Source organism: Agelaius tricolor, unplaced genomic scaffold (assembly GCF_023055355.1).
Source record: "Agelaius tricolor isolate 1412-34295 unplaced genomic scaffold, bAgeTri1.0.p SCAF_9, whole genome shotgun sequence".
Lineage (NCBI taxonomy): Eukaryota > Metazoa > Chordata > Aves > Passeriformes > Icteridae > Agelaius > Agelaius tricolor.
The window spans coordinates 47621569-47649148 of NW_027269269.1; the positions used below are offsets into that span (position 1 = coordinate 47621569).

The following is a 27580-nucleotide window of genomic DNA, read 5'->3' on the forward strand; positions in this document are numbered from 1 at the left end:
CATCTGGCAGTGCTGTTGAAATTTAACAGCAAGCTTTGTATTATCTCAGCTCTGTAGATGATAATTTCACTGCATGGAGCACATGCTTTCTTTGGCTCTACTTCTTTCTTCTTCTTTTTTTTTCTCTTTTCTCTGTTATCATCTTCCAACAATTATTATCCCCTAGCAGTAAAACAAGTCGCTGTACCAATGGTCAATAGAATAGATTTCACTGTTAATTATTATAACTCTGAAGAAATTGTAGTGTGATGTGTATACCAGTTTCATAGTGTTTTCACCAACTTTGTTGCACATTTAAATAATGTCCCTAGGGAAAACAAAGTGGGACATAACTGATAGAGGGAGAAGTTTGATTCACCCTGGTCTGGAGAGATGGTGTGGAGTTTCCCCACAAAGGAACTGTGGGCTTAGGCAGGTTAAATCACACATTTTTACTTGGTCATCAGTCACCAGTTTCATAACTGAAACTTCTCCCCATGCAGATCCCAAATGCTTTATTTGCATTTTGTCAGTATTTTAAAATAACCTGTAGTTTGTATAACTCTGCTGTTCTTTTTTTTTTTCCAAATGCTCAAGCCCCAGGCTCATATTTATGATATGAACCCCAAAAGCAAATTGCCTCCATTTTTAAGCTAATGGGGAAATACATTTGGGTTTGGCAGGTATCACCATTGTGGTTTTCCTCAGAAGGCAACCAGTCTCTGGCCACCCTCTCAAAATGTGGCCAGGGGAGGACAGAGCAGTAACCCAGCGAGCCTTTCGTCACCTGGGGTCCTTTCTGCTCATGTGAACATTGCATTTGAAACCCCGTGTGCCATTCCAGGTTGCTGTGACATCAGTGAAAGTTCCCCCACTTTGCAGAGGAGCTGAAGGAGGGGTGGATGTGTGTGTTCCCAGCACCACCTGACCCCACCCTCCTGCCCAGGTCTGCGGTGGGAACGTTGCTGCTGCAGGAAATCGGAAAGTCGTGCTTAATTCCTTCCTCTGCTGGAGGGATTTTAGGTCTGTATCGCCCACCTCCCAGGAGAGGTCCTTAACCAGGAGGTTGTAAGCTGTTCCAGGTGTTAAGGAAACTTTCCACCCCTCTGACCAAAGGTCTGTCACTGTTTAGTGAGTAATTCATATGGTGAGAATGAGGGGAATCGTGACCTGAAGCTGCTGAGTGGAGTGCAGCGCCTGGAGCAAGGTGGTCTGGGTTCCTCAAGCATGGAGAGGAACTGTTTCTCTGATTTACCACAGGCTGTTCAGTGGGAAGGAAGAAGGATGAGCAATAGGGACCAAAAATTGGGTCCCTTCCCTGACTGCACTTCACCTGCAGCCTGGGCTAGGGAAACCTTGGGCTCAGGGACTGCTCCAGGAGGAGCCACAGCTCCCTGTGTGCTTGGTAGGAGCCTGGTGTAGACCATAAAGTGCTCTCCTAAAAAAGATGCTTCTAGTTGGCCTCGTCCCTGGAAGGAATTTGTAGCTGGATCATGTTCTTAGTGGGAAAAGTCTTGAGCTGATGAGCTGCTGCAAAAGAAGAACAAGTGAACAGAACTGTAGAGGTTTTAGCTGTGCTTTACAAGAAGGTGATGTGCAGCTTGACCTGCACAAAGCCTCATCCTGTGGGTTCTTCTCATTCTGATCTGAGAAGCTCTGTGGGCTCATCTTCCCTCAGGGCCAAAGGTGGAGAAACATGTGAAACATCTGAATGAAACATCTGAACCCCAGTAAGCATAGTGCCGAGCTGTTCCAGACTGTGGAACTGTGGCACTTTGGGGCCCACAGGATCCCAAACTGCAAGCCCTGTGAGGGGTAGATAACTCAAAAGACCTGAGGACATGTTCTTCTGCCCTTAAGTCCCACCAAAGTGTCCACGTTGGAGCTCACATTGTGTTTTGGATCTGGTCAGCAGGCTCTGACCTAATACCAGGTTTCACTAAACAGTTTATTCTTGTTTTGGAACCTACTGTAGAACACATTTCAGGTGAAATGAACTCCTTGCTCCAGCCAGGACATGGTGACAGTTACCTCCCTTCACAACAAGGCCATGTGTACATGGCAGCCAGCCAGCTGCTCCTGATGGATTCAGAATGCCAAGAAAACTTGGCCTCTAATGAGCTGTCTAATTAACTCCTAGACTTGTGATGTACAGCTTAGTTTTACTAAGCCATTCCTTTGCCAAAACTTAACATCTCTTGCCTCCTGCATAGCAAATGCATTTCCTTGTCATTCTTCTGTTTTGAAACTACTGTAAAGCAGATCAAGTGCCACGCTGCTTTTCTTCTTTAGAAATATAAAAAAACATTCTTTAACTCTTCTGCCACTGTTTCAAGGCAATTGAACATCCAGATCTGAGTAGCTGATTTACTTTCTAGTAGAAGCAAAAAACCCCAGAGTGAAATAATTATTGGAAACTGATTTTATGTATCACGAGTCCCCTCCTGCCTTGTGCTTTAGCTGGAGTATGAAAAGTTGAGGCTACCCACACGGATTTTTTTAAGATTGCATCATTCCATTGAAGCCTGTTTTTAACAAAAAGTTAAAATATTTTCCAGGGAAGTAAAACCTACTGTACTCCCAGAAAGTTTACTTCATGGAAGTAATAGACTGCTTTCCAGGACTGCCCAGGAAAGCAAAAATCAAATATAGCTATTGATTCTGGTAGTGAATAATCCATATCCAGTGTTTGATGGCTAAGCAGGCTTGATTTTCAGTAACATCACTTGCAGTCAAGATGTTTGGACACTGGTATTGGTGAATTGACCCAAAAGCAAACTTTTCAAAATATTTGTCTCAGAGATGCCACTTGATAGGCTGCAGTTCTAGGAACAGAAATATATTCCAGTTCAAATCGTACAGAGTCAGGAGAAGTAAAGAAGTGAACGAGATAATGACAACATAGAGGAGCTCTCAGTAATTTGCCTAAATGATTATTGATATTGTCAGCCTTAGCTGCATATGAGCATCCTCAGGCAGCCACTGAGGGCTGGAATTGGCAGGGAAAACCAGGATGCTCAATCCATGCTCTGCCCAAAGCACAGCCATGGCATGCCCCGCTCTGGCAGCAGATGGGCAACCCACAGACATCTTCATAACAGCTTCTGACAAAAGCTGATGCCAGAAAATATTTCCTGTCCATGTTTCCAGAATCCTTTACAAGCTCCTCTGCTGCTTCCCAGCTGGGATTTGGCAGTGGCTGCAGGACTCCCACACCGACTGCTGGGGGGCCACAGGGAGGTGCCCACGGGGCTACTGAGGGAGCAGGGCTCTGCTGGAGCACTGCCACCACTTTCTGACCCAGGGTGGGCACCTTTCTCCTTTCTGGGGAGGGCTGGTCCCACGTCATCTGAGGACACCTGTTTGCCAGCTGTCCATGGGGAATTGGAGGAGCTAGGTGATTGGCATATCAGCAGTTTGCAGAATCATGTCTTTCCTGCTGTGGGATTTTCTAGGACCAACCCTGATATTTAGGGAGGACACTGTAATGCAATCCTGAGCGCAGATTTTGAAATGCTGAGGTGAGATTATCCTAACATCTCTGCCCTAAAATTTCATGCTCCACGCATCCCATCAGAATAAGCTCTGTGGAAGTTTACAAGATTGCCTGCTTAGAAAAATTTATATTTTTTTAGTTATATTTGAGTCATCAAACCTGGTGAATCATTGTGAATGAAGTCTGGCTGTGGCTATAGGTGTAAATTCACAGTGTAGCTGCTTCTTGTGTGCAAATGGGAGTAAATCCTGAGTGGCATGAGGCATCTGGGTGCTGATACCATTGTGCCACACTGGGAGCAGCACTGATGACAATACCTATGTAATAATGACACCCAAATACAAGAAAAGACTGAGTGACATAGAACCTGCATGCAGACACAAAGCCTGAATTAATGCAGTTTATACTGTTTTGGCACTCTCAACCTGTCTAGCCCTCCTCCAGTAAGCTGCTTTCTGTCTGATTTATGTGCTTTTTGGTACTTGTGTAAGAGTTTCAGTTCAGCTGCTTGTGTGGATTCAGGTCCCATTGCTCCATCACAGAATGACAGGATCAGTCATGTTGGAAATTATTAAATATTAAGCCCCAAATGTTTCGGGGTGTGTCCTGCCTGGCTTCGTCTGGCCTCGCTGCTGGACCAAAGGCGGCAGCTGTGGCGTTTTTCACCCCAGAGAAGCCTTTGGCTGGCTGGGTGCTGCAGCTGGGCGCTCAGAACAAGTCCAGGCAAAATAGGAACTCAGTTTACCTTTGGTGGAAAAGGTTCAGACGACGGTGAAAAGGAGCGGGTTCTGCCGTGGAGCTTAGATCCAGAGTTTATTGTAGCATGGTAGATTTCTGAATCTGGCAACAGCTCCAGACAGGCAGACAGAGACAGAACAGAACCACGGCAGAGACAGAACCATGACAGAGACCCCGACCGCATGGTCTCGTGTCCTTTTTAAGCCCCGGGGACAGGGGGAGGGGATGGACAGGTGAGGGCCAACCAGGTGGGACAGGGGAAGGGTCAGGGGATGTGGACGCTGGGACAAACCAATGAGCCCAGGCCTGGGGGGGCATCTGCCAATCACAGGACGCCTTGCTGGAAGGTGCCAGGCAGGAGGGCACAGGGGGAGGGGGAAAGGTTGGCATCCTTGAGGGGGATGGCATAGGTGAGACAGGAAATGGCGACACGCTGCAACAGGAAATGACCTCTGAGATCATTGAGTCCAAGCACCTTGTGCTAGACCATGGCACTGAGTGCCACATCCAGCCTTTCCTTAAACACCTCCAGGGATGGGGACTCCACCACGTCTCTGGGCAGCCCCTTCCAATATCTAATCACCCTCTCTGTGAGGAAATTCTTCTTAAATGTCCAACCTAAACATCGAGCTTAGGACAGTGTCCTCTTGTCCCACTTTTCTGGAAGCCAGAACTGAGCCTGAAATTTCTCCTCCATATATGTAACACTGCTTTGTATTTTTAGCTTTAGCAAAGGAAAAAATTCCTTTGTTTGGCAAAAAACCTCTTTTTTCTTTTTTTTTTTAAATTCGGTGTTTGTTAAGAGATACTCTGTCACAGTATCTGTGCACTTAGGTGTGGTTTTCTTTGACTTCAGTGGGATTTGAATCCTGTGCTTTTCCAGGTTTGCCTAACCTGTCATAATCAGTGAACACTGCTGCTCTGAAGCCTCCTATAAGGTGTCTGTTATTCAGGTGGATTAATTATGAAAGGCTTCATAAAAGGAAGTCCTTGTAGAGAGAGATCTGAAGGGAAGAAGAGAATCTTGAAAATGAAGGGAGAAAAGTGCTCTTTGATCATTTTGATAATAACATTTGTCATGCCTTGAAAATGACAATTTCATTCAACCACAATGAAATGTTGAAGTGTTCCAAATAGCATGGCCCCTGCTTCTCCTTCTCATCCAAAAAATGTGTATATATGCACATGCACACTAATATTCTTCCCTCTGCTTCAGCAGAAGCATGGAGAAATTGCTGCTGGTGATAAAAACACAATGTCTGACCAAAGTTGAAAGACAAAACCTGATGCTGCCTGGGTGGTTTTCAGAGATATCCCATATCTACATGTGGGAGGAGTGATTAAGTTGTTGGGATTTTGCACTTTCTCTGACTCTCAGCAGTCTCTGAGAATTGCTTAATACTTGGTATATTATTGGGTGAGACAGTAGTAATTGTACTGCTTGGCAGATGTGGAATGAGGTTTCACATGTAGCAATCTCATTTCTGTTAAATGAGAATATAGGATTGGCTTCAGAAAAGCAAGGTGATCTCTGCTTCAAGGACTGATCAGTAAGCTGAAGCTTTCTCTGGGCTTTGGTTTACTTTCTGTAAATAAAGAGAATTTTCTGGCTTTATTGTCAATGAGGAAATGCTTCCACAGCATATTTTCAGCACCCACCTCAATGCAAGTGTGAGCATCGCAGAAATACGAATTTACAAATTTAACTTAACAACAATTAGCTGCAGAACATATCCAAAACCTGTTAAAGTCCATGGAAATACTCCCACTGACCTTACCAGGGATTGCCTTGCTGTGCATTTAACATCTTTAGCTGGAACTTTGCACTGGTATTTTCATCTGGGACCTGCCATTGGCAAAGGCACCTTTAACCGGTTATTACCGCTGGGTGTAAAAATTCATTGTAACGATTTTTTTTCCCTTTTTTTTTGATTTTTCTTTTTCCCTTCCTGGGCAGGATTTATGTGGGCATCATTCCTGTGATACCCTGGGAATGGCAGACGTTGGGACCATCTGCTCCCCCGAGCGCAGCTGCGCGGTGATTGAAGACGACGGCCTCCACGCAGCTTTTACGGTGGCTCACGAAATTGGTATGCAGTGCCTTTTCTGTTCCCCTGCCAAGCCAAACACTCCCAACAGCTGCATTAGGAACCAAAATACCCCGCAATTAATTCCAGATTTCCCCCAACCCAGAGCCCCGCCTGGGGATTAGGGCTGTGTACATATGCACTTCAGGGTTAACTAATAAGGGATCAGAAGGCAGGGGAAGGCGCACAGTAGGTGTTTCCTCCCTGACAGTGGCCTTTCTAAGCAGCAGTCGAAGTGAAAATTCAAAGGCTGCTGCTACTGCCCAGAGATGTCAGTGCATGGCCCTCCTGAGAAAGCTTTTGGCCCATCTGTTGTAATTTGCATGCACTTATTTATTGGAAAATAAGTCACATTTCTCAACTTGTTGCATGCACTGTTGTTAGGAATCTTTTTTCCCTGTATTACCTGCAGAGAAAAGCTTTTGTGGCAAAAACCCAACATAATTCCAGTATCTTTCTAAGTGTACAGAAATTCGTTATAAATCCTGTAATAAGTGAAATAGTATTTAGGTGATAAAGGTTTGGTCACAAAACCTGTTTAGCTTTGTTTCAGTTTCCACCTCAGAGGACAGCAATTAAATTAGAAGTCTCTCATGTACCCTTCAGAAGGGTTTAAGATAGAATAAGTGCCAGAAGAAAGTTAGTTGTTCTGGGATATGAGTTATTCCCTATTATGTCATGATATAACCCTTCAAGAGAGATGCTGCCATCTTGATCATGTTTAATTTTCTGATATTTTGTGAACTGTGTTCACTGGAACATTCGCTATAAGGGCTGTTCACCTTGGGGAGTGAACGGCAATTTGAAAGTGGAGAATGTTCTTTTTTTTCCTTTTTTTTTTTTTTAAATATTCTTGGAAGGAAATAACAAGGAAAGGAGAACTTTCAGAGAGAGCCAGCTGCTGAATTGCCTTGTACCTCGTGCCAAACCAAAGTAAAGTTTGCTTTGTGAGTATCATTGCAGTGGTTCCATTTTCAAGGAGCTTGCAGGTAGAGCCTGAGATTTGGGTGCCTTGTACATATGGCTGAGGAAACAGAGCTCACCAAGGATGGAAGATGACCTGATTCTTCAGTGACAAGTGATCCTAACCCTGTTCCTCTTATGGCTCTGCAAAGGAATTGCATCAGTGGTGGCTGGAGAAGGGATCAGGCATTGCATGAAAACATGAAATACTGTGGCAGGATGAGTCCCCAAAGCAGAAATTTTATTTCAGTAAGCAATAATGTCACAACAAAAGAAAAAGTCCTCTGGAATCACTAATTCAGGGCATTTAGAGAGAGCTACAGCAGTATAGAAAGACAGATTCACATGGGATGTGGATGCTGTGAGTGAGCCATCACAAGTCTGGGCTGGGTTAAATGGCAAACTTAGCCTGTCATTCACAGCCAGAGTGCTGGGGACACTGCTTGTGTCCCTTGCACCCAGAAGGGATGTCTCTGCTGAGGGTCATGGATAGGGTTGGGTGAGGAGCCCTCTTATTGATGGATCTGGTGTGTGAAGAGGAGAGCATTGTCTTTCCTGCCATTTTATCAGCAACAAATATACTTTTAGGTAGACTAAAAATGAAAGAACATAGATCAGTAAAGATAGGGATGAGCAGCAAGTGTTCCCATTGTTACCTTGAATTCCACACAGAGAAAGTATAAGCAAAAGTGAATTATTTTTAGTGATCTAGAAGCACATTTTGGAGAAAGGCCATTTACATACCTAGGCATTTACAGGAATCTCTAAAAACTATAATTTTCAATGTAAAAAAGGCATGAATTGAAATGAATAAATAAGAACCCTAATGGACATAAAACCTCTAGTTTGAGGCTGTTTAAAATAACATCCTCTTTTTTTTTTCCTCCTCACCAGAAGTTTTTAAGAAAGGAGGGGTGTCAAGTCACAGAATGATCTTTGTGTGTGTGGCCTGAAGTGGGAGAAGCTGAGAAGAAAACACAGCTAAAATTGCTTGAGTACTTAAATTAAATCAAAGGTCAAAAAAGGATGAAAAATAAAAGTGTGGCATGGATACCCTTTAGTTAAGCACTTTGGGGAAACCTTGCTGTATTTTATTTGGAGACCAGATTTCTTCCTGCAATCCAGAAATCTCCAAGTTCCCCCTGTCCTGTGGGCAGGGTGTAACTTTAATTTTACAGTGTCTCAGTTCCTCAGTCAGAGGGGTTGCTCTGAGCCTGAAATGTTCTTTTCTGTCAATTGGAAGGTCAAGGTGAGCCACTGGCTGAAGCAGAGTCACTCTCAGGGGTTTTTGTGCATGGGGAGCAGATGCAGCATCTTTAGCATGGACTTGATCCTCAGAGTGTCCTCACTGTGACTTCCAGGGGATCTGGATGCTCCTTCTTCCCCTCTGAAGGATCCAAGTGCTTTTTCCAGGCTCAGATTCTTTCTCTGGAAGGCAACCAAAGCAAATTGAACTGCAGCTCAACCCAACAGGAGGATGCACAGCCCAGGGGCTCAGGTTTGATTGGTGCACAGGAAGCCAAAAAGCAGCTTTGCTGCAGAACAAACCTGCTGCTTCTGCTGCCAGGGTTTCTGCCACATCACGTGGGACATGTTTGTTTTATTTCTTCCAGATAAAATAGATGGATTTTGACCAGTGTTTTTTGAGGGGGAGTGAATGAATGAGCAGCAACAGGAAAAACCTCCACAGGCCTGTAAAGGAGAGCACAAGAATGAATAGATGCAAATTCTTGGTATAAATGATTAGCTGTCAGTAAGAGGTGGAGATCTTTATATAAAGTGCGATAAGGTAGGACCTAAATCTTGTCCTACTTGTATGTAGGAAAATCAGTAATAGCTTGTGTTCAATGTCAAATGGAAAAAAAAGAGGACAATGCAACAAAAAACTGGAAAGAAACCTTGTAACTTTGAATGTGGTAATCCAGTTTCCCCTCAGAATACAGGGGAGCAGTGGTAATACCATAAATGTTACTTTGAAATCACAGCCTGCCAAGACACCCAGCCACCAACAGCAAATCCATATCTGGTTATTTTCTAGCAGGGTGCATGCTGCTGTCAATGGGACAGCAGTAGCCTCGTTTTCTCAAAAATAACCCCCTGGATTCTTGCCTGGAGTCATCACCCTGCTGTGGCATATGGATGCTTTTTTTTACTTCTAGCAACTCCTTCAACTACACCTCCAGAGCTCTGCAGAGCTGTCTGAGCTTAGGCACAGTATGTAGGCATTCTCCAAGCCTTTATTATCAGCAGCCTATTGTCTAAAACAAAGATGTTTCCTTGCTTCATGCACTTCCCTGCCTCTTGGGGACATGTGGAGGAGAGCAGTAAAGAACCTGAGATTGCTCATAATCTCAACAGTTATTTAATGTTTTTCATAGGGCAGCACTACATTGCTTCTCCATGTGTCCCTTGTTAAAATAACCATCAGGAAGCAAAACCAATGAGATTGGCACTCTAATACTCTGGACTTTCGTATCAGAGATTTGTTACTTTGACGGTGCTGAATTATAAACAAGTGAAGATCAGCATGATCCATCATCAGCAACAGGCACAGTCAGTCAGCTGGAATTACATTTGACATATTTTGTGATGGGATGTTGCCATGTTTTACAGCCTGTGCTATGTTTGAGGTACAGTCATGGTCAGAAGTTTGTGCTGGAGTCCCACTGTGCTTTGGCACAGCCTTACCACCACCCTAAACAGTTTGTCATCTACAAAAGCAAAATGAGAAGAGTTCAAGGGGATCTAAGTGGAGCTACTGCTGGTTTTATCTACAGGAAATTTCCCCAAATCACAAAGGGAATCCCAGGGAAAGCCAAGAATTAAACCTGGGTTTTGATCTAGAGTCTCCTGAGTTTTGATCTGGTCCTTAAGTACAAAAGCATCCTTCCTGCAGCCTTCAAGCAGGCAAAGCTCCAGTTCAGCTCAGTGGGAGTTATATGGGTCTAACATTTTAAATTATATTTATCTTTGTTCTTTCCATCAATCTTAAGAAACTTAATTTTTTAAAAAGAGGCAATCCAGCCTTTTTTTTCTCAGTGGTAATGTTCATTTGACCTTTTGCAATGTTCCTACTCCTCTGTTACACAAACACTCTGGCATGCAGTTACTCCTTCTGTCCTCCTGAGTAATATGGTTTACTGATGTTCTTTCCAAGTATTTTATTTTTAGGCTATAGCTTTAGCATTGCTGTGTGGAACTAATTAAACCTTTGTTCATTAGTTGCCTTTTATCTTTCACATGTGACTTTTGGGGAGGCAAGGCCAAAGGGTGGGATAAAAGCAGCCTTCAAATACGTTTAAAAAATTGCTGCAAAAATTTGCATACTAAATCATTCCCCATGTCCACCTGGGACAGCACAAGGGGTAATGGCCTGAAATTGCAGCAGGGGAGATTTGCTTTAAGCGTTAGCCAAAATCATCTGAGCAGGACAGTTGAGGGCAGGAGTGAAGTGCTTGGGGAGGCTCCGATTCTGGAGGTTCACAGGAGCCATCTGGCTGAAGCAGCTGTGGCTCAGGGGATGCTGATCCTACCCCAGGGCACAGGGATGCACAGGATGCCTTTTCAAGGTCTCTGCTCAGCATCATTTTCTGTGGTTATGAGGAGTTATCACAACATCCTCCACAGCTGGGCTGTGTAATGCCTGAAACCAAGGGGCTGCACAGAAACTAAAGCTCAAAAATCATGGAATGGTTTGGGTTGGAAGGGGCCTTAAAAATGATCCAGTTTCACCCCCTGCCATGGGCAGGGACATCTTCCACTATTCCAGGCTGCTTCAAGCTGCCCTTGGACACTTCCAGGGACAGGGCAACCACAGCTTTTCTGTGCCAGGGCCTCACTGCCCTCACAGCCAAGAATTTTCTTCATATATTAAATAATGAGTTTGATACCAAATCTTTTCCAGCATGGCATCGTTCTGTGGCCTCTGTCACCACTGAGGACACAAGTGTCATGAGCACTGTCAGCAAAATGTATTAGAGAGCATAATTTTCTGTAAAAAAGGCATTTTAGAAACGAGGTATTGCTCCTGGCATCTCTGCTCAGGTGGTTCACTGAAATACATCAGAATACCATGAACTCTGAGTGGGTTGCAGCTGTTCATTCAGAGCCTGAATTGTGTTTAAACTGCAGGCCACTGAGGAAGGAATACCATGTCTAACTTACAGCAAACTCTGATTCCGACTCCTTCAATAACAAATGAAACGGAGAACAACGTGTGGGATACTTAAAGGAGTCTTTTGATGTCCGTAGAAGAGTCAAAAAATCCTCCCACTCCTTGTTTTGCCACATGTGCTCATTTTGTGTACACTCAAAGTAACTAAAGACAGCAATCTTTCCTTTGCCATGTTCTGCTGAACATGCAGCCCTTTGATTTCCAGGCTGTCAAGATAAAGCAGATAAAGACAAGCTTCAGACCTGACAGCTACAAATCTCCTGGAGCCTTTCATTTCAAGGGGGATACATTGCCAAGGGCACAGAGTCTCACAGCCACGAGAAAAACAGTGGAGGTTGAGTCTCATATTAGGTTTCCTTCATGACAGATGAAGTTTAGGCAAATATCCAGGTAATCATAATTAGGCAGATTTGCTTTCTTAAAACAACAAAAGAAAAACAGAGAGTACACTCATTTAACTCTTCTCTGCTGACATACATCAGGAAAATTGCTTGATTCCTCCTCTTTGAACCTTTTTTTTCAAAGTTCTATCTTAATTTCTGCTTGCACAAGCTCTCAAATTAAGCCTTCATGAACATACCCCTTTTGATTAAGAGGAAAGGTGGGCAGACAAAGCTAAGCCTTCAGAAGAGCTGAAGGTGGGGCAGAAAATTAAGCTGATGCCTCAAAAAGCAAACATCAGCTGTCTAAAAGGTTGCTGGTTAAAATTTTGAATAAAAATTCTTGGCTTGCCCAGCAATGTTTTTATTACCTTGTAATGTTATATAAAATATATCATTGCTCCACCTGCAGCAGGCATGGTGCTTAAAGCAAACTGTAAAACTCTGTGTTTTGCCTAATATTTCACAGCAGTCATTATCAGAAAATATGTTATGGACGTGGTTTAGTGGTGGATTTGGCAGTGCTAGGTTTATGGTTGTGCTCAGTGGTTTTTTCCAACCAACCTAAGTGATCTCTGATGATCCTATAAGAAGTTCAGTGTTCAGCCTGGGCCTCCAGCCTTCCAGACTGCAGGGTAAAGTAGGCATTGCTTTCCTCCTTGGCAGGTAGATAATACCAATCTAATGTAGTTTTTGTGAGGGGAGACTTTTGGTGCAGCAGACAATGCAATTTTTACGTTCTTGCACTGTATACTTCCACAGATCCATTCATTTTCCATGAGCTGCTGTGAGTTACATTCTTTCCTAGCTGCTCTGAGTTGAACAGGTGTGAAATAGGTGTCACCATCTCCTGCTTCTTCATTAAAATGAATATTTCTCTTCTGCATGCCCCATTAATTAGTGCAGTGTGGACCTCCAAGGCCCCATCTTTTTAATGATTATTTAAGTCTGTGTGGACACAGTGGTCTCTGATTGCCTGGGCAGAGCCTTGCCTGGGAATTGCCTGTCTGACAGGGCTGATGGGTCTGTGATCTCCTACAAGTCTGTTACAACAAGCCAGCTCAACACAGGTTTGTTTTGTGTAAAGTCTGCAGCACTGGTGGGTAAATGTCTGATTGGGGCTTTTTTTTTAATGTCTGCTCCTGAGAAGAAGCTGCACTCCAGACTATTGTTTCATTGAGTCTGAAGAACTCTTTTAAGCCAGAAATATTAAAAACTGCCTCTGGGCTGGAGATTTAAAAGAGAGAGTGATTTTTTTAAATCCTGTTTCTTTCATAAGTGGCTGATAGCAGTCAAAGAAAAGAAAACTGGAGGTAAAGTTCAAGAATAAAAAAAAGAGGAATGTCTAGTTTTATATTCTATGGAAATTTTTTTGTAAGCTTGTGTAATTCAAATCACTTTTGTTTATTAAAAAAACCACCAGCTTTATTAATTGTTATTGCTTAGGCCCATCATGACTTCAAGAGGATTCCTGAGTGATAGCAGCATGAAGTTCTTAAGAAGGAGTCAGAAACTCACAGGAGTTAGGAAAACAGCCCATGCCAGAAGAAATGGCTTTATTTTGACAGAGTTCCCACGTGCAATCTTTGTTCAGCCAAGGAGAGAGCAGGAGGCTGATACAGAAGGTCTGGGCTGGTGATTATTAGCCCAAGGAATGTTGAGCCAGGAGCTTCCTGAACCCTGATCCCATGAGAGCCACTGACTCACAGGGGAACCTGGGGCAAATCTCTTGACCTTCTTTTGCTCCCCAGTTGTCCCAACTGGAAATGAGGTGAAAGGCATGATCTCACTGGCAAACATGTGCTTCATCCGAGCTGAGCTCCTCTGAGAAAACAAATTACAATGCCTGCAGCATTTTTCAGCCTGCTGTGTCACCTTGCATGTCTCCTGTGGTCAGAGGGAGTACATGAGCTGCTCTTTGACATTCTGTCCAAATCCTTGTCCATAAGCAGGTGGCTTTTTTCCAGGAGACCCAGCTTGGTTTGTGCTTTAGCAAAGCCTGGAGTTGGCTTGCTGTATGTTGTGGATATTTTCTGTTTTCTTGTTTCTAATGCTTGAAATACCAGTGAGAAATGTATGACAGTAATTTTGCATGGTGTTCACTCAGAGAACCTCTGCAGATAGTCTAGAACTGTATATTAAGAAAAACCAGAAATATCCAGACTCCAAGAAGCATTTGGACAATGCTCTCAGGCACAGGGTGGGATTCTTGGAGCTGTCCTGGGCAGGGCCAGGAGCTGGACTTGGATGATCCTTGTGGGTTCCTTCCAGCTCAGGATATTCTGTGATTCTGGTTGGTTTCCCAGTGTTCCTGGCAATAAGAGATCTGCTTCACCACACATCCAGCACAGCTCTGGTGCACTCCTGCTTTCCCTGCAGGCTCTTGTGTCCTGATCCTCAGAGAGGATGAAAGTTTTAACTGACTTGCCACAATTTCTCTGAAGTATTCCCACCTTGTATTAGGGATATACCCCCCCATTCCTGCAAGGTGTCGGGATCATTTTTGAACCCTTTGCAGGTATTATTTCCTGCTGGGCTGTAGCAGGTGTTGGCCTTCAGCAGGAAAGCTGTGACGGGAGGATGTCACTCCATTTGGGTCGTTGGTCTTTTTGGAGTTGGAGATGAATTTACAAGCAGGCCACCTCCTCCTTGGCTACAAGAGGGCAAACTCTGCCTCCCCTCCATCTGTTTCCTTCACGATTTTGTGCATTCCTACAGCATAACTTAACTAAACACCATCCTGCTGGTAAAATTGTATTATGTCATTTTCACTCAGTGGGAACTGTCAGCACCAGTAAGATGCTTCATTAAGTAGAAAACAGCAGATAATCTACGAACCCATTCTCAATCAGTCATCATTTTACACAGCTGCTGGGAGCCTTTTCTTTTTCTTCAATAGCCCAGTTTGACGTTCATACTGGTACAAAATGGGGTGGGGCTAAAATTGGCATTGTTTTCAAAAGCCTTCTGTGTAAGATTTGTATTCCTCGAGTCTTCACTTCTGTCCAGAGCTTTCTCCAGAGCTCTGCTTCCCTGCAGGATCACTTGAAGGATCAACCTTTCCAATTTGGAAGGCAAGCACCCCACCAGAAAATGCCCTAATTGTAATGGCGTAATCATGTAATAATAACATCAGCAGGGTTTTATGCATGTGAGGGGTGGTGGGGAGAGACTTCTTGAAGTAGGAAAGGAAGTGTCCCTCCCTTAATTTTTGGATGCAAAAGGATGAAAGGTACAGGTGTTAAAGGACTTTGCTGTTCTCACTTCTGTGCTAAAAAGAGCAAAACTTAGCCAGGCAGTATATAGAGATTACACAGCTCTGTGATATTTTGAATTTTGATTCTTTTTAATGAAATGCAAAACCAGATTGCAGCATCATTGGGAGTTTGTCATATGCTTTAATCACTTCTAAGTCTGGTCAGAGTGCCTTAAAAGGCAAAGTTAGAACAGGGAGAAATTTAGGTTATGGTAAGAATTAGGAATTTTAGCTCCATGAAATCCTTCGAGAGTTGCATTCACAGTGTTTGTAAGTGAATGTAAGTGTTTGTCACCCCAGGACACGTGCATACAAAATTAACTGGCAAATCAGTATGGAGAGCTAAAATCCATATATTTAATGCTATTATCCTCACTAACATCACTGGGGGCTAATTTAGAAGCCCAAACACTGACAATCAGAATTATGTATTTTGGAAATTATTCACTTCTTACTGCTTCTTTCCTTGTCATTATGGGTTTTTTCAATTATTTTTGAAAATTTTAAACATAACGAAGGAGATTCACAAATACTTTGGGAAGCTTCTCCTCCAAGAGGCTGAAGTCTGCCAAGTAAGTGACTTGGTTCTTGTCATGCACTGGAACAATGGCCTGATTTAATATGACAAAGTAGACGCTGCTAATGAGGTGTGTCCTCAGCTCACCCCATTTATCACTGTAAAGCAGAGAAGTTATGCTGCTCTCTCATTAAAGGTGAATTCAGCAGCCCGACACTTTCCAGGAGATGACCCTGTTTCAGATTCCTCTCCTTTTGCCAAAGTATTTGGGATGAAATGTTCTGTGCTGAACAGTGGCCTGAGAAGCATTTCATTTTATTTATTTACTCTGAAATTCTCCAGTGAGGCTGTCCAGGCTTTTTCTGAGGAGGGAGGCTAAACTGCAGCATGTTATGAAGAAATCCTCAGTCTCTCTGCTCAAAGTGAAGAGCTTGAAATTTACCTGCAGGCTTCCTCATATCCAAAGGCTATTTTTTATTTGTCTCTCTGAAGGAGAAAAAGAGAAAGATGTCATAGGTAGCAGAGAAACTCAAGAGCAGCCCAAGCTGCAGGAGCATTAACAGGCTGTGAATATGTGCACTGTATTGTTTAGTCATGTACTTCCATGGGATGTCCTTAGCAGAAAATGAACAGTCCTGAAGAGTGAAGTACAGGTATGAAATAAAGTGATTTGTCTGGAGAACAAAACTGCATCTTATGTGGGTGAAGTGCTGCAGAGTGGTGTGGGAAATGAATTTGTAGAGAGGTTTTAAAGTCTGACAGAAGGTGGAAACAACCTTCTGATAGAAGATGGAAATGGAACTAGAAACAAGTTTCAAAGGGTGGCCTTACAAATAAGACTGGCTACTTTAGAGAAATAGAACTATGAAAGATGCACTGTAGTAGGACCCACGAGGGATAGTTTTAGATGATTGGTTTTAAGGCAGTTACAGCATGGTGTGACAAAAGCTGATAGGCCAAGAAACACTTACAGTGTATTATAATTGGGAAATAGTTGGCCTCTGATTGTGATAGCGAGAATTAGAACATCTGTATTGTCTCACCCTTCTCATGAGACTGAAAATGGAATAAAAGTTTTTAAACATCTCTCAATTGCCCCATCTCTAGGTCAGAAAAAGGCCTAATGGATAGAGTGGTACCAGAGGCTGCGACAAACTGCAGTTCTGCCCTGCAGGACTGAAAGCTCCATGTCACAGAGTTCTGGGTAGTTCTGAATGGTGCTATAAAATGCTGAGCACTCTGAAAAATTACATCCTGGAGTTGCTGGTGTGCACCCAACTATCATTCATATCCCACACTGAACCAGTGCTGAGTGCCATGGGATGTTACTCAGCCAAACTCTTTGGATCAATGCTCCAGCTTTTTTTATTCCCAGGGCTGTTTAGTTCCAAGGCAAAGACTTAAAAATTAAACTCCTTTTCCGCTGAGAGACCCTCACTACCTTATTTCACAAACATTCTGCAGTGAGGTAATTTCTACAACTGTGACCAGTCTTGGATCAGTAAATACAGTGTAAATACAATGTATTAAATACTCAGCCCACTTCCAGAGATTTTGCTGTGTAGGTTGGAAGTGGTGCACTGATTATTTGGTTACTCTGTCAGAGGAGTCTGTCAGTTTGAAATAATAATCTTAGCAGTGAATTGTTTTGCTCAACACCAGCATTTGTCTGGAATGAAACAAAGCTGTTGTCATCTCTTCAGAGCAAGTCTTTGTATGTAGTGCTGTATCAGATTGAAACTTGACATGTACCTCCTGATATTCAGTGTCTCAGTGCAGCATAAAAACAGCTTTATCTGGCTTTATATAGGAAGTATTGCCAAACAAAAATGGTTTCACTTACCTGAAAAAAGAAAAGGCCAAATCTTGCAGAATGAGTCCCTTTCAGGGCATCAGGCTTTTTTTTTTCTGCAGTGGCTTTGATGGGTGGTCTTGTCCTTATTGTTAGAGCACTCTTGGTTTAGCCCTGCATATCTTATTAATCAACTTCTGGCTTAGGCTGAACATTTTGAGCATTAAGTTCAGGCTTCAGCTCTCTGCAGCTCTATTCCCATTCATTCTTCTACCCTTTGTTTAGTTGCATCATAAATACTTTTATTTTTAGCTATTTAAAAAGATGTAGCACCTTTCTAGACAGTTGCAGAATATTTTCACAAAGTTTTTCTTGCTGAAGGTGATTTGGAAAAATAGTAAGAAATCAATTGTTGATAAATATAAATGAGCACAATTTGCTTCCCTCACATGACTGTGAACTCCAGCTGGTAAACTCTGGATAGTCATATAATTGTATTTATTTATTTCATTTCCACAGGGCACTTGCTTGGGCTTTCCCATGATGACTCCAAGTTCTGTGAGGAGAACTTTGGCTCCATGGAAGACAAGCGCCTGATGTCCTCCATTCTGACCAGCATTGATGCTTCAAAACCCTGGTCCAAGTGTACTTCAGCAACTATCACAGAATTCTTTGATGATGGCCATGGTATGTGTTATCACTCCCTGTGTCAGCTACATGCTACTTGTTACTGTTAATCTATATCTTTTAAAAAGAACATTTTATGGCAGCTTATTTGCTGGATATGACATTTACCCCTCTGGGAATAAGGACAAAAATTTCGTTTTCCAAAAGTAGAAATGAAAAAGCATAGTCCTCAACTTCACTCTTTAATGAATTTTAAAGCCTTCACTGTGCTCCCAAAGCAACTGCAGTTATTAAACAAACCACTCAAATTCCAAAATGCTGAGATAAAAATGACTTAATTGAGTGAATGGATCAAGTTGTTATGGTAACCAAAATGCTTATGGATAAATGTATGGTGTGTCTGCTGAATGTAAAGGTTTGCTTTTAAATATTTTGTTGGCTGATTTCAGTGCTCTCTGAAATATTTTTCTCTGCATGACTTAATTTTTTTCTCTCAATTTTATTAGATCCATTAATCTGTACTATCCTGTTTTATGGTCCATATTGCTCTGGCATTGATTTAATATTACCAAATTAATTTCCACAAAAGAAGAGAACTTTCCCTTTTGAGTTACTGAGGTAACTTTCCCAGCATCCATGAATGACCTCTCAGAGAATGTAAGGAACTGTTTTCTCCTCAGTTCATGAGTAGCTATTATTTAGGTGTGTGGTCTTCAAGAGTTATTGATATGATGAAATTATTCATAGCAAATTTGAACCTCTCATCTTGTAGGTTCATAGACCTCTGGGAATTAATTGTATTGCTGATGGTATTGGTGTGATTTCAAATGCATATTTAAGGAGTCTTTTCTTGATGGATCAGCCATTCAGAGACCTTTTCTAAGTAACAGTCTTCTTTTCTGTAGAAATTTATAATTTCCCAGTTATTTTTTTTAAATAAGGGATCTGTCCTGACAGAATACAAACTTCCATTAAGTTGAAGTGGAAATCAATAATTTGACTTGAAATGATATGAAAATTTGATCTGACAATCAGTGGCCTCAGCAGCACTGGGGACATGAGTGGTGCTGAATGACACCATAAACTGATTTTGCTCAGCAGTGAAACACCTGACAGCTGAGTGCACTGCAGACACCAGCATTACATGAAGTCAGCTGAGTAAATCCCAGCAGAAATGTCTCGTCCAAGGTCAGCCAGGGGGCTGGGGAGGATCAAGGTGCTGATTCCCTGTCTTCAGGGGCCTGCTCTGAGAACAATAAACAGCTCTGTCATGGTATCACCATTTTTTTACACTCATGATATGACCCCAGACAACAGTTTGACATTTAGGAAGAAAAGGCTTGGTTCCTGTCCAGAGGAGAGTGACATTTATATCCATCTGCTTTTAGCAAAGCCTTTCCAAAGGTACTAATTGCCTTTATTGTCATGCCAACCACCAGGCTGTGGGATGGTTGCTTGGGACTTGGTGTGTTCAGTCCCAGTGCTCTGTACAACCTGGAACAAGGACTGTTTGTATTTTAATTAATTTATATCCTGCTTATCTGCTTCCTGCACAGATCTTGTTCTGCCTTCTTTCTTTTTTTTTCCCCAAGATATATTACACATGGCATTGAGAGAGATAATGAGATGGCTTAATTAGCACTGTCATCAGCCAACAATGTTGCTCTATTCCAGGGCACAAAGATGTTCTTTGGTGCCCAGGACCAAAAAAAAATGGGAATAGCAGTTATGTATATGCTCTGGATGTTGAAATGTAATGGAGAATTGAAGCCCTCTCTGCCCTCCCACCAGGGGCTATGACAAGCAGGAGGTTGCACCAGCTGGTGGTAAAAACACCTGCAATTCACTGCAGCCTGTCCAAACACAGACACTGCTACAATCTACCCATATAAAGATGGGGTTTTTTTCCTGTGGGAAATCCTTAGGAGCCTTCCCTATCCTCAGTTTTGAATTTATCGTGTGAGATCAGCTGGAGCACCTGGCTTTGTAGAGATTGCACAGCTTCCCTCAGTTAAGGAGAAGTTTGGAACTCATTTCCCTGTGTTCTGGAAGGGAAAAAATGCAATATTTGCTGTGTGAGCTTGTGAAACTGAAATGATAGACAGATGAGTATATGCAAGGATGAGACTTTCCTCTCCTTTTTCTCTAAATTTGTATTTCCAGTCGAAATGAAGTGTTATTATGGTGTTTTAAAATACTGAAAACCAGCTCTGCTTGGGAGATTGATAAACCTAGGCATAGGTACAAAAGCAGTGTATAATACTGAATATTGACATGCTACAGCCTTCCCATCACTGCTCTCACATTTCAGTGGCTTCCTCCCTCCTCACAAGGTATATAAAGGAGGATTTCCCCTGCTGTTCACTTTTACAAAGCATATTTTTGCCAGAGCTTAAGCAAATTATGTTTTTCCTTATGTAAGGAAAAACCTTACTCCTCATCACATCTCTGATATTTTACACTACAACAACCCAGGGTATTTTTAATTATCTTTATGTCATGACAGTTAGTATTGGCACACCTTGTCTGCATTAAAATTTCAACATAATCCAGATGAAATAGAAGGCTAGGGTAAATCAGGGTCAGCAAGTGGAACAGGTTTAACAAGACAGTTTTTGGTTGCAAGTCATCACACAGAAAGAATTTTTGGCTAATTTGGCTAATTGGCATTAGTCTTTAGAAGATCAGAACAGTTGCAGTAAGTGTGTGTTTTGGAAGGAAAACTCAAGCTATTGAGAAATGGGGTATTTGGTTTGCTTAAACTCCCTGCCATAGCTTGAAATTCTATTCCATCTTGTGTAAATAGTGAGGGTTTTATAGATAGGCTTTTTTCAGCCATGATGCAAGTGAGGAACACTGGTGTGGGTTCCAAAGTGAGGTAAATTGTGGTGAGTTATTTTGGCCGAGGATGAGTGAAGCTTGCCCAGACCACATATCCCTTTCATGAAGTGTAAAAGAGGTTACACTGAATAAATAGTTCTGCATGTCAACAAGTGAGGTTTTCAATAGTAAAAAAAACCCAGCTATCAGAAGATACCTAGAACATAAATGTGTTCTCATTTTTAGAGTGTGCCAGACAAATCTTGACCACTGCAGACTTTAAAACACAAATACAAATCTCTACATTCATGCAATTTTATCTTCCTGTTATTTATGAGTTTTTGTATAAATTGCATAACCCTTTTCAAACTAGTTCCATAAGCAGCCAAGTATCACTCCTTAGAAGAAAAGTGCAGTCCAGCTTTAGTGGCAACATTAGTTTTGATACCCAGCTTATATTTTTCCTTTAGCCTGGTAGAAATTTTGATTTTTTGATCTGTTTTGTTTGGGTTTTTTGGCCTCATTGGCTACAAGTCTGTGCTTTTTGATTTTTCTGGCATCCCTTTCTGACATCCTGATTTAAAACTCAAATTACAACTGTGCTTGCTTTTAGTCTTGCTTACGCGAGTCTAGCTCGCTCCTTAAATAGCAGACCAATAAATAGCACAGAATGTGTTCAAGTCTTGCATAAAGGATTGAAAGGCCAAAAGGACCTGGGTAAGACTCATTTACACCTCAAGCTGGGAATAGGCAGCCCAGCAGCAGGGTCAGAACAGAGTAGCAGCAGTTTGACCTTGTGAAAACGTGCTACCACCTCAGAATCTTCACATCACCATCCCTTGAAGGAGGCTCGCTGTTGCAAAACAGTATTGCAGCACTGCAGGGAAAAGAACAGTAAAACATGGAGTAAAGAACACCTTGTCTTGCTCTTGTAGGGAACTGCCTGCTGGACCAGCCCAGGAAGCACATCGTGGGCCCCGAGGAGCTGCCGGGGCAGACGTACGACGCCATCCGGCAGTGCAAGCTGGCGTTCGGCGCCGAGTACACCGTGTGCCCTGGCATGGACGTGTGCTCGCGCCTCTGGTGCGCCGTGGTGCGCCAGGGACAGATGGTCTGCCTCACCAAGAAGCTGCCCGCCGTCGAGGGAACCCCGTGTGGCAAAGGAAGGATCTGCCTCCAAGGGAAATGCGTGGACAAAACCAAGAAGAAGTACTACTCGGTAAGATATCCCAAGGGGAATTGGAGAAGGCGATCCCTTGGAGGGGCTGGTCAGATTGAAACCTGCCTTGTTTTTTTAGCATGTAATTAGGATGTTGTTGGTGAGGGATGTAGGAAAAATGCTGCTGAGGTTCAGGAAGTGTATTTTCTTCCTTAAGGAGAGCCATCGTTCCTGGAAAACTGGAGGTAGTGATTTTCCCATTCAGTAAATCATGGCTTTCTGACCTGGCACAGAAAGCAAGATAAATCTCATTCCATGTTTAACTTACAGCCCTTATCTGAAAGGACCCAGGTCCCTAATTCTAATGAAGAAAAGGGCAGATGAAATTAATCCAGAATATAACTTCTGGATCAGAAAAGTTTGTGCTTCCAGTGACGAGAACCCCTGTCTACTTAATACATCTGAAGAATCCCCAGGCTCATGAGAGCTGTCACCTGCACAGTTCAGATACTTCTAAATTCTCTGGGTAGACAGTAGCCCCTTCTGTGTCACCCACAGAAGAGATGTGGACTTGTAGAGCTTTGTGAAAATATTTGCAAACTATGGGAGCCATTCAAATCAAGATACTTTTTAAATAGATTTCTGTACCCTTTTTAAATGGATTTCTGTACCCTTTTTTATGGATTTCTATGCTTCTACATGTTATTGCAATACTATAGCCAATGTAGCAGAGTTGACAGCTCCATCTCTTGCCGGTAATTCCAAGCAATACCTACACATCACAATTGTTGGATTTAATCTCAGATAAGCAGTATGGGTTTTTTCTGGGAGATGAACCCCTTGGAGCCAGTTTAAGGGGCCTTGTGGGTAGGAATAGCAAAAAATAAGAGAGCAGCCCATGAAACTGTGAATGTGTTCTGTGAAGAGGCTGAAGGCGGCTGTGTGGAGCAAGGCCCAGCGTTGGCTTTGCAAATGAGATGTCATCAGTGTGCAAATAAAAGATAGAAATTCACTTTGCTGGGAGAAAGAAGATTCCTAAGACCTGTTTTCCCTGAATGGCCAACTGAAGGAATTGCCTTCAGTTGAGGAAAACATTAGCAGTGACTTTGAGGTAACAGCTCCATTCATGTTTGGATGATGAACTCACCTCCTGCTGTTCCATTTATTTTTCAGGCTTCAAGCCATGGCAACTGGGGATCCTGGGGCCCCTGGGGACAGTGCTCCCGTACCTGTGGAGGGGGAGTTCAGTTTGCCTATCGGCACTGCAACAATCCAGCCCCCAGGAACAACGGGAGATACTGCACAGGCAAGCGAGCCATCTACCGCTCCTGCAACGTCACCCCCTGCCCCGCCAACGGTGAGTGCCCCCTGCTCCAGCCCCCCTCCCTTCACAGACACTAAACACTGAGTATCTGCCCTGAAACTACACAGCAAGGGCTCACTAGCCTCCCCAGGTTGTATTTATCAAGGCAAGACATTCAGCATTAGGACGGTATCCTAATTCTTCATCCACGCCTCGCCCTGGATACTGTAGAGAAAGCTAAAAAAGTCAGTCCTCTAAAATGAATCATGCAAACTTTAGGCCTTTACTGCTTGTTATGCCATTGGGAGATTTCCAAGGTAAAACAGTAGAGGGATTGGAAGGCCAATTCTAAGTAAAGAAGTGGTGTGACATAACTTAAAAATGATGTAGGAAAGAAATTGGAATAATAGATGGACATAATGATATTTGCAGCATGGTCTGAAATAGCCACTAATGATGTGAATAATTCCACAGCTAAATCCTTCCGACAAGAGCAATGTGAAGCAAGGAATGGCTATCAGTCTGATGCAAAGGGGGTCAAGACTTTTGTGGAATGGGTCCCCAAGTATGCTGGAGTACTGCCTGGAGATGTCTGCAAGCTCACCTGCCGAGCCAAAGGAACCGGTTATTATGTGGTATTTTCTCAGAAGGTAATGCTCCAGTCAGGTTTTCATGCTCCAGCTTAGAAGTGTCCCATATTTTAGAAATCTTTCCCAACAACCAGGGAAAATAAGTTAATCGTGTGATGCAAATATTTAACTGTGTGATCAGTTTTAATGGTTTGATCTAGTGGTTGTGCCTTAGGGCCAGAAAATGAGATAAGTTTTTCCATATCTCAGTATATGAATGCATGAAAATTATGGGCCTCTCTACACTCGTTTGTTTTCAGTAGTGGATAAAGGGCTTTCTGCCTGGAGTTTTCTGTCATTATGGGGTTTTCTGGAGGAAAAAGAGTATTAGGAGAAAAGAGTACATCTAACCCTGAACTATGTTTAAGGAGTTCAGAGTAACTCCTAAAGAACCAATTAGCATAGGATAGTTAGTGGTAGAGATATGACTTATGGTCAGTTTGTTCTATCAGATGCAATCCAAACTGAAAGTTAGCTTTTGTCCTTGTGCTACATTTCATCTGCTTTTTTACCATCAATATTAGAGAAGCTCAGTGTGATCTGTCAGGGGAGGTTACCTGCTCTTAGTTGGTGACTTCAGTAAGGAACTGAGTTTTGCCAGGTGGATCCAAAGCCACAAATCTCTGTGACAGTCTGAAGCAAGATTTATTTGCTTGCCCAGGTCACTGATGGCACAGAGTGTCGACCCTACAGCAACTCAGTCTGCGTGCGAGGGAAGTGCATCCGAACAGGCTGTGATGGCATCATCGGATCCAAGCTCCAGTATGATAAGTGTGGGGTGTGTGGAGGAGACAACTCCAGCTGCACAAAAGTCATGGGAACCTTCACCAAAAAGAGGTACTGATCTCAACAGCAAGTGCATCTTGTTGTGCAAGTAGTTACTCTGCCACGTGCTGCTTGCTTTCTGCTTCTAAATGCAATTTGCTTTCAAATGGGGGAAAAACCACGCTGCCTGTGGCTTATTGCAGTTTCAAGATGTGCACAGTTGGCTCCTAGCATTATCCTGAAATTGGCAAAGCATCAACTGGCAAAACACTGCACCCAGCTCATTTCTGACACAAAGTGCCAGTGAAGCAGGAATAGCAAGTCATGCCACTTGCAAATCTTGCTGTATCAGATGGATTGTGGTTCCTAGAGGACAGAGGAAAAGGAAGAGAGAGATGAATCAGAAAGTTGTTGGGATCAGAATTATCTGCATCTCTCTGAAATTTTGTATTTCTCACTTGTTGCTGCATTAGCAAGCTACACCATGAGAGTGCTTTTTCATCTCATCTATTTTGAGTAGCACTGAGGACATCCCACCTGATTTTGTGACACACATTCCTTGTATTAGAAGTGCAGAGAAGCAGACAGCTGTAAACACCTTCCTTAATAGCTGAGAGAGATTATACCTCAAATTTCCCTTTTCCCACTACTGAGTATGTCTGGAGTTCAGGTGAATAGATATCAGAAGTATCATAGGCTTACTCATGACTATATCCCTTCATATCCCTTCATGTCCATTGGCAAAATATCAATCTCCAGATGGATTTTTTAAAGTCAAAATATTTATGGCATTTATCCACAAGCCATTTTCCTCTGAGAGTTCACATTCTTACTGTAATAAAACTTAGTACAAGTAAAATAAAAGTAACTCCTGCCATGGTTTTCCCTCACCATACTGGGGGTAGTACTGATGGACCAACCTCAAGTAAGTTCTTTCTGCCAAGTATTTTTTTCCCTCTTCTTCCCTATTCTTACAATTCATAGAAAAATTGTGATTTTTAATCATCATTTTTGCAGATACCAAGATCTCAAAGGACTGGTCTACACATAAAAACTTTTCAGTTGACAATTTTTGCTCAGAATCACTGACTGTGTTAAGCATCTTTTATATATGAACTTGATTTTATAACTTCCAAATTTTTACATAGCATGTTGAAAGCTACCAGAAGTTGAAATCTGACTCCTGAAATGATCTTTTATTTCTATATATTTCAACAGACTGATTAATAGCAGCCAAAAATGGCTTGGAGAGTGAATTTATTCTAAAAATAAACAAAACTAATCTTCTTCTTGGTAAACCAATGATTGCTCACCTAACAATGCCAAAACGTCTCTGCCAAAAAGAATGGCTTTCCAACCAAATTAGTAATTATATAAACCAAATCTTTTCCAATTTGTAAATACTGGGATGTCTGGGAATGTCTAAGTGAAGTTGACAGTGGGAGATGTATTTCATGTGATTTGGCAATAATCAAGCTCCAGGAAAAGTGTTAGAGGGGCTCCATGAATTACAGGGAGGCCAGATTTGAACCATAGATACACTTGGAAATAGAGAGATTTATTATAATTATCCCAGTGAAGTTAGCATCTTACTCTTCAAATTATGCCTTTAAGTGTCATGAGACTGGCCAGAGGGTAAATTTATGTTTTAATATGATTTTGATTGGATTTGGGACTGCAGATTTATTTTTACTGGAAAAGTTGTTTGGGGCAATTCTTCTCTGAGAGTAATTGATGTTAAAATAAACTCCTGATTAAAATAGTGAAATCTTAATTGTCTGTAAACTGTTTTTACAGTTCTGTTTGAAAGGGCAGTGCTGGTAGGAAAAATCATCTTTCCTCCACTGAAAAATGACAGCTCCCTTGTTGCTGTCCACTATAAACTTCAACAATCTGTACATGAAATGTACAGGGAAATTTAAATGTACAGGACAAAACTAATATTTCCTATTGCAGACAATTGCCATGACAACATTTGTTTGTGCTTTTTTTTCTTGTAAAGCAGGCAAACCAGAATCTTCTGGGAAATCTGCTTCCTAGGATTTTTGTTTAAAAAGCTGTAAAGCCAAATTACCAGAAGTTGGGAAAGAGGGGAATTAATCTGCACATGCTTCTCTGTGCACATAGAGCATTAGAGCTCTTCGTGCAGACAACTTGAATTCTCCAGGACTGCTTGTAGGTTTTGAATAAATGATTTTGTAACTGTAATGACATGTTTGAACTGAGTTATTCTGGCAACTCTCGTGTAAAAATATTTGTGCAGTGCTGTAGAGCAGAGTCCCCAGCCTGGGATTCACACCATATTGCTCCAGCTTTATGGAGGTGCTAAATCAATGGAGTCTTAAGTCATTGTCCCATAATTGCTGGAAATAGCAGGGGATCAGCACAAATGTTTCATTTGTAATATCTGCAGTCTCTACTTGTGCAGCCAAAAATTCTCAAAATTAGCAGTCTGTTCTTTAAACAATCCCAAAGGAGATGCCATCACTTTTATGTATTTTTCATGTATTTTCTCATGAAACCTTTCAGATATGAGGTACTTTCAGGATGGCTTTGTCACAGGTTAAGGAATGAAAACACATCTCCAATGTCCAGCTGGTAGCTTACAGCTATGTAAAGCCTTTAAATTGTTTTCTATATATCAGTAAAGTTAAAATAACATACTTGAGATAGTGATAAATTCCAGCACACTTGCAAGTTTTGAATGCTTGTCACTTTTGGTAAAAGAGTTTAATCTCTTTTTCTAAACCCCAGCTGAGATAGTTCATAACTAATAGAGAATTCCATGGTGGCACAAATGAAGCCTTTGGGTGCCCCTCTTATTAGACACTTGACTATTAATCTTTGGCTTTATAAATTTCAAAGTAAACAAATTTTTCCTCGGTGATCAAGACT

General features: G+C 42.2%; 1 protein-coding gene across 1 annotated transcript in view; it reads left to right on the plus strand.

The window, feature by feature from the left end:
• Positions 1–27580, plus strand: part of ADAMTS5 (ADAM metallopeptidase with thrombospondin type 1 motif 5) — a 39072-nt gene that overhangs the window by 6283 nt on the left and 5209 nt on the right. Inside the window, exons 2-7 of the mRNA XM_071433823.1 lie at positions 6171–6303; positions 17902–18069; positions 21765–22048; positions 23162–23345; positions 23766–23941; positions 24582–24757. Coding sequence (XP_071289924.1) covers positions 6171–6303; positions 17902–18069; positions 21765–22048; positions 23162–23345; positions 23766–23941; positions 24582–24757 — 1121 coding nt within the window. The remainder of the gene's footprint in view (positions 1–6170; positions 6304–17901; positions 18070–21764; positions 22049–23161; positions 23346–23765; positions 23942–24581; positions 24758–27580) is intronic.